The sequence below is a fragment of the Bicyclus anynana genome, chromosome 15, assembly GCF_947172395.1.
Source record: "Bicyclus anynana chromosome 15, ilBicAnyn1.1, whole genome shotgun sequence".
In the NCBI taxonomy this organism is placed as follows: Eukaryota; Metazoa; Arthropoda; class Insecta; order Lepidoptera; family Nymphalidae; genus Bicyclus; species Bicyclus anynana.
This window is the reverse complement of record NC_069097.1, coordinates 8,055,466-8,066,764: the sequence shown is the minus strand read 5'-3', so window position 1 is coordinate 8,066,764 and position 11,299 is coordinate 8,055,466. Positions and strand designations below refer to the sequence as shown.

Below are 11,299 nucleotides of genomic sequence, written 5' to 3'. Positions count from 1 at the left end.
TGTCTGTGAGCACGTACTCGGCGGGCACGTACGTCTAATGAGACATGCGTGCTCGTTTAGACAAGTGGCTGGTTACATGGCCACAGATAATGTCGCACTTAAACTTAACGAGGTGCGACGTCTGTGTATCCAGTAACTGTATTTCCTTACATGCACAGTTGTTCACAAGACAGAGGATTTTAATAACTGAGTAAAGTTCGTTTTAATAAAACTAGTCTTGTATTCGTACAATTTATTTCGTACGTACGTAATTTTGTAACTACCCTCATCTATAACAATTATTTAATTATTATTTATATCTATAATTGAATTATAGATGTGTACACTCGTAAATAATTTATCTAAGTTTATATAATAGGGATGATGACAGTTTTTTAAATTGTATATAAATTAATAGTACGCTAATAGTAAAGCAATTTTGTAAAAGTAACAGGGTATCTGCGATAATTACTTTCGGAGCTACAGGGATTTAAAGGGTCAGGTTTGCGGCGCTGCCGCGGATCCCTGAAAAACGCCCCATACAAAATGGTACGAACTTATGACGTCGTAGGTAATTAATGATCGTTACATTTATATGTTTGGGTGTCTAAACAAAATTACTAATATCTTTCTTATTTATTCTGTTATCTTTGTTACTTATTTCTGCGTTTATGTTTATAGTTCATAAATTAAAAAATGTCACATTTAATGTAAGGAAGCTAAAACTGTATGAATTTTCATCTAATTACGATAAAATATTTTTAGTAGTTTTTGAAATTTTATAATCTTGTTTATTTTGCAAATATTCAGTCAATCTTTGCTTTTTATGTATAAATTAGTTAACATTGGCCTTATTTACCCGAATGTATCATAAAAATCAATATATTCAAACCTAGTCATCATCCCCATTGTACGAGTATTTGTCATATAAGAGTATTTTATGTAAATCTTTTGAGAAAGTAAAGTTCTTAAACCAGAAGTTATTTTCAAAAAGCTGACTTTGTTGTTTGCAGTATTGCGAATCGAGTCAGAGTTTTTCTTTCTTTTCGTTTTTCAGTAAAAAAAAAGTGGAACTTGGTGAAACCCCCGTGCCTCCGAAAGCACATTAAGTCGTCGGTTCCGGTTGCCAAATTCCATCATTGTTTGTGTGGTTTCAATCTGGTTTGGTTTAAATCACAAAAACCACTTGATGGTTTCGAGATTTTGTGATAAGTGATCTTTCGCATTTATATATTATTATGAAGACGCAAAACGAACGAGTTTTGGGAATGAAAATAGTATAGTTTTTTTTTTATATAGTTAGTTATGGTATGAGAGACGTGAAAGCCTAGTTGATATGACTTCTGCTTTCGATTCGAAGGGCGTAGGATCTAATCCGGTCCGGAGCATGCATCTCCACTCTTTTCAGTTATGTGCATTTTAAGAAATATCACGTGTCCCAAACGGTGAAGGAAATCGTCGTCGTGAGGAAACCTGCATACCAGAGAATTTTCTTAATTCTCTGCATGTGTGAAGTCTGCCAAACCGAATTGGGCCAGCGTGGTGGACTAAGGCCAACCCCTTTCAGAACCCCTCTCATTCTGAGTCGAGACAGTGTTCGTACTCTGAGTCGATTATAGGTTGTTAAATAATAATTATTTGTTACTCAGGTTAAGCAAAAGGCGATATAAAAATATCCAGAGCGGTGTCGCGGGGTGCAACGAGTGCCGCATAAATAAACGAGTTAACTTTTGCGGTGTTTCTAAAAGCTGTACCAACGTGCATGCAAATCAAAAAATATGCTTGCACCGTCGCGCTGGCTGCAGATAAAAACTGAACTTTGAAAATGTACATAAAACTTTTGCTTCTGGTTAGAAATACAAAAATTAATATAGTGCCGACCTCTTTGGAGCAGTTGGTATCGCTGTGGTTTTCTACAAAAGTGTTCAGAGTTCGATTCCCAGGTCGGATCAGTTTTTCTAAAATTTTACACTTATTAGAATAGTAGGTATAGATATTCTTTTTTAGGATGACGATTAAGTTTTGGATAGACTAGGTGACAGCACAAATGCGTTTGAGTGTGTAGACTAAACGTCAGCAAAGACTAGACTGAAGCGAAATACTATTCTAATTCGCAAACTTAAAAAAAAAATTGATTAAACACACAAAGTGTGATTTATGCTTACTTTACACTCCGTAGTAAATTAACTTTTTATCTATAATAGAAATCTTTTGTTCAACACAAAAAAAATACTGTTCCAAATCGTTGTAGAGCAAACACAAGCAGAAACAATTTGAAGCTCTTGTTATAAAGGTATGTTTACACATAACGGCGAGCTGATAGGTATGATTTACAGTGTAATACGAAAATTACAGTACTTAGGTGTTGATTACATAAGATAGACTAATTTAGTAATTCTAAACCGCTACAAAAAATACGCCTGCCTTAATTCACAAATTTCATTAGCCTAAAGCTAAACCAACTTTTATCAGTCTATGTGGCAAATTTCTATTCTATACAAAAATATAAAAAATTAAGTCGCTTTCGCATTAAGATATTAAGTAAGTAGGTGTAGTATATAGATATATTATGGCAGCTACTACTCTACACAAGACGTAGGTATGTACAAATAGCGCATCTAGTAAGCATTATAGTAGTATTTGCTCGGACTCGTATTTGCCGTGTTATGTGTAAATATTCCATTATCATTATCATTGTCATTAGTGGATAAAAATAATGGTCAATTGAAACGCCGTTGTTCATTTAAAATTAAAAAAATACTATGACAAGATTTTTATTATTCAAATAATGCGTTTCAACTGGGAAAAATAATACGAAAGTACGAACATTTAGTCAAGTATTATTTAACAAATTGTTATTTTTAATTCTATTATTATAGTGATGTGTAATTTGTCTTAATAATATAACACATTTTATGACGGTATAATGTAAAACCGCCTTTAGCCGCATCGCTGTCTGTCCAAGTAGGTAAAACCGTGAAAGTGAGAATTCTTTATTGAATTCCAAGGTGGGATTCAAGCCTCTTTCTCCCGCTGCAGTTATTCAGGCGAGTGTGTGAACTCGGATGAATAACTGGTGAAAACTTATTTCAAACTTCGGTTTCCATAAATTATAGTGTCATCGAAATAGTCTCCGATATTGAGTGCCCGTGCAAGGGGACTTTAAAATGGATCTTTTACTTTTTCATTTCTTTCATTGAACGCTCGCATATATCACTATACGGTTGAAAGTGGGTCTCTGTATTGGCTTGAATACATTTTGCGAATTGCTGAACTTGCCTTTAAGCTGTGAGAGTGGCGTAACTACTTTCAAACTTCCATTTATTTTATTTAGTATTAAACTTTTGCTTATACGAATAGCTATTTTTTTTAAATTATGTGTATATTATTTTCTTTATAGGTATTTTATTTTTAATGCGCTGACTACCTCTGCCATAGGTCGTATTACTGTTAACAGAGATCCTGCATTCGATTCCCAGGTCAAGTAAGTTTAGGGTTTTTTGGCTCAGGTCTACTACTACTAGTACTACCGCCCTTCCGGCAAAGACTACCAAATGATTCCGCCTAGAAACTTTGACGTTTAGAGAAATAACTGGTTTAATATAAAAATCTATCTATTACTTATCTGTAGAGAGGTCAATTCTGAAAATTAATGGAGTATTCATCATTATCAACCCATATTCGGCCAACTGCTGAGCTCGAGTCTCCACTCAGAATGAGAGGGGTTAGGCCAATAGTCCACCATTCTGGCCCAATGCAATCTGGAGTGCAGGTTTCACGATGTTTTTCCTTCACCGTTTGACTCGTACAAAAAGTCCTAGACTAGGTAGGTCGAGATATTGGGGGTATTGTAGCATGTCAGCAGTTCGCTTAGTGTATCGAGGCCATTAATAGTAGTGGAATTTCACACATTTCCACTATATTTGACCGATTTGGCCGGCCCGAGGCCGTAAGCTTAAGTAATTGCTTTGCGTAAACGATTAGATAAGCATAGATAATGGACGTACACGTTTCTCGTTATGTTAATAGTTAGACTGAAGACTTAATATATTATGATGGTCTATGAATATGAAATACACAATTATACATCAATTTACATAACATTATACAAGATATCAAACGTATAATAGCAAACAGAGCTTATTTGATATAGAAACCGAATTTGTTATTTTAATGAATTACTTCAAGAGGTTCTCATTTATTTTTTATAGTAATTGTTGACGCATTAAGCTGTTAGTCCACCTAATGTGAACTGATCTGAAATAAACCATCGCCTTTTAAACGATGAAAAAACAAAAGATTCGGCACGTTTATTTTTTACACGTTAGTATAATACCTACTTATAATACCTAACAATAACTTGTGATAAACTTAACAGTTCTGCAAAAATTAGATATTTCTTATTCAATTTCTAAGGATTCCTATTGCACTTCCAATAGAAATCTCAATGCAATGGCAATGATATAAAATTACTTTCAGATATTAGATATACTCATTCGATTGATGAAAAAATCATCAAAATCGGATAATAATAAATTTAGTGTAAAATACATGAAAAAATAAATCGGTCTAATTTAGAACCTCCTTTTTATTTTTTGAAAATTTAAAGCGATGGTTTTTAACCGATTGATTTTTAATCGTTTAACAAGATTTTACTATAAGGTTTATATTAAATAAAATAATTCAATACTTCTAAATATAGGTAAGTATCATTGATTTAATCGAAATCACAATTCCAAAATTCCATTGCCATTGGAATTTAATTAGGAAACGCAACACTCCGAATGGACTAACTTTCCTAATTATTGTGAAATAACCTAGTAGTTGCTTCACGATCACCGCCTTACTTGAGAGCCATTGGGAATGTTGCCTGAAACTTTGTATACCCGTATTTAAGGTAACAATGTTTCTTTTTCAGTTATTTTCCTCTGCTGTGAAAACTCCATTATTAGCTCTATACTTACTTACATTTTCTTTCTCAAGTTTGTATTTTGTCATAAAAAAAACTCGTAATATGGCAGATGCTTAAATATTGGCTTATATTTGAATCGCCGGAATCAATGGGAGCTTATTATGAGAAGTTTAGAAATTTGTAATAATGTATATTGTATGTCAATAAAATTAAATGACATTTATCATAATGTACCAATATATAAATGTATAGTCGGTACCTCTACCTAGATATGTAACTATATTCAGAGTATAGTAATTAATATTATACAGGTATAGGTTTCCTAATAGAAAGCGCAGTGTTTGTCGACCCCCCACCACGTGGATCAAGCGAGTCGCAGGAATTCGCTGCATGCAGGCGGCTCAGGATCGTGATGTTTGGAAGTCCCTACAAAAGGCCTGTGTCCTGCAGTGGACGTCCATCGGGTGGTTGATGATGATGATGATAGATTTCCTATATTTTAGTACCAGTTTAACCACACCGTTCCCGTGGGAATAAAATATAGCCTATTTTACTTTTATTTTTATATTAATGTTGGTGGCTTAATAAACAAACTCGCTTTTTTTTAAATATAGGTACGGATTTACCTATGAGTAAACATGAGTGTAATATCTATGTTGATTTTATGACTTAGGTACTTACCTAGAGATATAAAAGCTTATTTCTTCCATTTAATTTAAAACTAGAAGCGTATTTTTTGAAATGTTCAACTTCTAACTGCCGCTCATGTGAACTTTCTGTGTGTATTTTACGACACGGTTGAAAATTAATTAAAAGTGCAATATTTCGATCGGGCAAACTTCGCTCATTATTGTACATGAGGCTACGCTGGCCGGGCGGTCGATGCCCTACTTGGGAGTCATTGGGAATTTCGTTAGCAAGAACTTTCTTTCATTTTTTGATTATTTTTAAATTCAAAATTCATTTATTTCAAATAGGCTCAGTTTACAAGCACGTTTGACAGTTGACTATTTTAAAGATTCTACCACCGGTTCGATTCTTTACAAATAGTCAACTGACGTGTCAAAAGTGCTTGTAAACTGAGCCTGATTTTGGATTTTATTTTTAATCCCGCATTTATTACAAAAACTGTGACAAACGATATCCGGAGGATTTCCACATTCTAGGTAGTAAGGAAACATAGAAGCTTGCAGGCTTTACATGATTTCTGTGTGCGATTAGGAAGGAAGAACTAAAACGTTTCATACAATTCCAAGGACCATCTTTTCCGTAAATATGCAGATTACTGCGATGCCAGCAGTTCTATGGTAAAAGAATAATAGAAGCTAAATTGGAAGTTGAGACAGTCTCCGAAATAAATCTCGTGGAAAACTGACCAAGAAAAGCCAAGAATAACTCTGTTCCAGTCTAAACGTATTACGATCAAATTACAAAACACAAATAGACCTACTTATGACCATACAAACATACTTGGTAGACCATACATTAGGCTGTCCTTCATCTGTCTACATGCAATGGCATGCACTTTATAGATGCAAAAATACACAACCTAACCTGAGGACTCATTACGAACCTATGATGGAGAGAGAATTTTTGTTTTGATTGTATAATGCCCACCCTAGTTGAAAACCTTGTGCATGCCACTGTCAACTTGAAAGCTATCTACACTTGAAATATTTACTACATACCAAAACCACCAATGTTCAAACTCCATAGTTGACTACCGTACTAATCTAAAGTATCATCTTCTTGTTCCACCTCTATGAACTATGCTATGAACTGACGTCTCAAAAGTGCTTGTAAACTGAGCCTACTTGAAATAAATGATTTTCGATTTTGATTATGATTTTGAACAAATCCTATTGTCAAGAATACTAAGCGTTTTTACGTTTCATTAAAATAAAATATTATACGAGTAAAACAAGTCAGGAGAGTTAAATAAACTACTCTTTCCAAGTTATCGCGCTACTACCATCTTAGTCTGCATCGTTAAACTATATATAATTCATTTTAACGTTACATCGTAAAACTCTTTACGGCTACATTAAAACTCATATTTCTGTTACACTGATATTTATACGAAATCCAAAACTTGTTTTTAAAAACTGGATTATTCTGTAACAATGTCTTGAATAACTCGGAAGTGCGAGTTTCGAATTCACCTCTATCTTTCTCTTTCTATAGTATCGTGTTAGACAGAGAGAGCTGGAAATGAATTGGAAACTCGTTTTTGCGAGTTATAGAAAACATCGTCACAGAATAGGCTTCCTGATAATTTACTATTATTTCAATAAATTTCCTGTTAACTACGGAAACCTTGCATCGACAATAATTCTATCTTTCTGTTAGTTCGAGTTGATCTCAGATAAACTAAATGAAACTAGTTACACCAATATTGATAAATAATATCTGGGTAGGTTAGATTTTTGAAAGAAAAGTTGGTATAAGATTTATTTTACTTATTATATATCTCTCATTCCTACGGATTCTTTTTTCGTTTGACAAAAAAAAATATTATTGATGATATTGAAGATGGCAAAAATTATAAAGTTATATTTCACATAAACAAGCTCTATCTAGGTTAACGTGTGTCCGTGGTTAGGCCATAAATGTCTGAGACCTCTACGCAATGGCTACACCATACATGTAGCAACAATGTATCAACTCGTAGCACATTGCTACGAACTAACTTATACATGCGCTACTATGATTCAACTGCTACCAATTTATGATTCAATAAATGTCCTTGCCATTCGCGACACGTTTTATACATCGAATCTCACTTTTAAATATATATAAAATCGTAAATAGATATTTTATCAGTATTTTTTTGTTTTGTTCATAAGATGCGCTTTCCAATTCTATTTTCAAATATTATTTTTAATGTTACGTATCAGCAATATTTGTATACATCATTTAAAAAACACTGATCGTAATCGTTGATTAAATTAGTAAAACAGTCAATTAGATGCTATTTATAAACATTATATTTTCTAAAGTCGACTTGTCTACTCGTTTGTTACAACTTGTATGAGAAAAATACATTATTTGCACACAAACAGCCCTATAACAAATGGGAATTCTCTTGAGAGCATGCCCGAATGTTTTCAGACCCTTTCAGGGTCCTGAGTTAAGTAACTAACTCTAGTAAACGGATAAGATAAATAAACGAATGTCAAAATGTTAATGTGGGCTGTCATATCATTGTTGCTTAATAATATTATTATGATTAGTTTTTCGCGATAAAGTTTGCCGTTTTATAAGTTAATCAGTTACTTAAATTTACCGCTAATTTAATCATTCATTCGAAAACTGGGTGCAAGTTTTGCTGATCCGTAACATTTGGGTCAATCTCGTTACAGGTGCGACTCGTGGAGAGCAACGCTTATGATTTTTATTTCAAGAAATAAAAAATGTGTTTGATGAAAAGAAAGTTCCACTGTAGTGTTAACATACGAACGCGCAAGTGTTGTGTTTCCCGAGGGTCCAGTTGAGTGGACGTTAAACTCAATAACAATGGAATATGGTTGAACTATCGCTTCCGTCTCAACCGAACTGTGCTTCCGGAAAATGATTACGCGCAGTGAAACCGATCCTAGTAAAGATACGTGATAACGAGTGGAACTAGAAAGCTAAACAAACCAAAAAAAAAAATAGTTGTATATAAATTATATAGTTACTAATTGTTGTCCTTTACAATACTCTTTTAGCCTAATATTTCGAATTTTTTGATCATCGAAGCGGTTGTCGTATTTTTTGTGATATAAATAAAATATTGTTAGTAAAAATATTGAAATAATATTAAATTTAAAAATAAAAGTTTTATCATAAGTGGCAAAACTCGGTTGTGATGTGTATAGTGTGTAAGCAGTAAGTAATTTTTGAGGGCAATTTGGTTTGGGGCAATCTCGTTTGTTTGGGGCAATCTCGTTTGTTTGGGGCAAACTCGTTTGGGGCGGAGTTTGGTGTGATGAGGCGCGGGAGCTCCGCGCGGTGATGTTGGTTACGGTGCGTTGTCACGTGGTGTTTGGCGCAGGCGCAGATCGGCGCCGGTAAGATGCGAGAGCGGCGTCGCGCGCACCACCACACCGCCGTTTTGCTGACCGCCTGCCTCTTCTTCCTATCTCAAGCCGACGCTGCTGGTGAGTTGTATTCTAATTTTAGTTAGGCACTGGCTCTCCTTCGTTTCTTGGTTTAGTATGACATGAAATTGCTCTTTATTGTAAGTATACAAAATCAAGATTAACTGAACATATACAGGGTGTTGGGGTTTATTCCCATAGCTCCAAGGTGTTGACGAAACCACTTATAGGAACCGAGAACTAATATTTTATTAACTAAAAAAAACTTATTATAACAAACAATAACAAAAAGTTAAGTATAATGCGAAGGCCTATAAGAATTATTTTAAAGAATATTTACTTTACAATTCATAATATTAGTTAAATGTTGATGAATTAAACGTTGCTTTTAAATTTTGTCAGTTGCCATAACTTATTGTTTCGACTGATTTTTACATAACTTACTTCTTAATTATGAAAGTCTTTAATAAGTATCAAAATGGGCAATTCTTTTAACGAAAACATTTGAAATATACCTAATACCTAAGCGTTTAAGAATGCCAAACATATTTGACCTTCCAAAACTTTAATCTGGGTCTAGACTGTTTGCTCTAATACCACTAGTATATTAATATCATAAATTTTACTTAAAGTATTTTCATTATACAAATTCAGCATAAATTTTGTATACGAAATGTGAATTTATGAATTTCTAGAAACAAATGGGAGCCAGACCAACTAGCATGCTATTATTAAGTTGTTGTTTAAACACTTTTGGAATGTAAAGAACGAACTGACGGTCTAGCGGCACGGAATTTACCACAGTATAGCGAACAGAGAATTGATTTAAGTCTTGTTATATTTATTCACAGGTACTTAATCTATAGCGTTAGAAATGTTTATATGATGTACCACACTGTAAATAAATTAATATAAAGTTTAAAGTACATATAGTCTTGGATTTTATAAATAAGAGTAAATTTAAACGTTATTTTATAAAGTGTGTAAATTTTTGCGCTGTCTATGACAACAGGTGGGGCGAATATCTAATAACAAGGTGTGTAAAAACTATAAAATGAAGATGTTGAAAACTTGCTACGTACATATTTTACGTGCAGTAAAGCGCGTGAAAGTAGGAACCTACTGGTGCGGCGCGCCGCAACGTGCGTGTTATGACGCAGCGGCGCCGTAGCAGCGTTGGACAGTCTGTTTATAAAGTAGTTTAATGTTGTGACGTATTAACAACTGAGCGGTGCCGCTCCGACGTCGCAACGCATTCACCTCTCCCCACCTCATCTCGGAGGTTGCAAGTCCGGTGCGGCCCCGGAGCGCATCGTGTGACATGCCACAGATATTTCTATGTAAGACGACGCAGCGACACCGCTCCGGCGCCGCATCGCCGCCGCACCGCCGCCGCAACGCATGTGCCCGTGCTCTAAGAAATAGGCATAGTAAGTAAAGTATAACATCGCTACTATGTTATAATTTAACTAATTGTAATTATAGGTGTGTTAAAATGATAGTTTAAAATATAGTCATTTTTAAAAAAAAACAACATTAGAAAATCTGTATATTCGTTAAACTGTGGCACACGTGAAGTTTTAACAACTACTTACTCAGACATTCGTCACAAAATACCATACGGTTATTATATTTCAGTTCTCAAGGGAAAATAACAGTTGTTCGCCTAATTGACGTATTCTTGTTTTTCAAATTAATCATAATTTTTAGGCTATGATATTAAATCGGTCAGTAGTGTGTTAGATTTTAGTTTCAATTTAAAATTACCGAATTTAGGAAATATCACCATTTTCATCATTATACGCCGATAGACGTCCACTGCTGGACATAGGTAGGCCTCATGGACCTTGGAGGTCTGTGCAAGAAATCTATGCACAACGGTTTCAATTCGGAGATCGTTGTGTTTGGAAGTCCATGCAAGATGCCTATATCCAGCAGTGGACGTTGGCTGATAATGATGATGATGATGTTAAAAAATGACACTTTAAATTAATTTAATTTATTTGTATAGATATACATATAGTCATTATACGTGTATTATAAAAACTCAGTTATATCAAATGGATTTTTCCGGGATGAAAAGTAGCTTATGTGTTAATCCAGAGTAAAATCTATTTCCATTCCAAGTTTCAGCCAAATCGCTTTAGTAGCCGCAGCGTAAAAGAAGAACAAACATGCTAACACACTTTCACACTTACACACAAACCTTTGCCTTTATAATATGTGATACATCAGACTGGCACAATTGTAGTTCCTACTTGCTGACAGATAAGCATTGTGATAGATTCCTGAAACAAATTTATGTTGCTAAGCCTATTTTTAACCC

General features: G+C 34.3%; 1 protein-coding gene across 1 annotated transcript in view; it reads left to right on the top strand.

The window, feature by feature from the left end:
* LOC128198816 (tyrosine-protein phosphatase Lar-like) overlaps window positions 1-11,299 on the top strand; it is a 398,204-nt gene that overhangs the window by 268,162 nt on the left and 118,743 nt on the right. Inside the window, exon 3 of the mRNA XM_052885927.1 lies at window positions 8,928-9,033. Coding sequence (XP_052741887.1) covers window positions 8,928-9,033 — 106 coding nt within the window. The remainder of the gene's footprint in view (window positions 1-8,927; window positions 9,034-11,299) is intronic.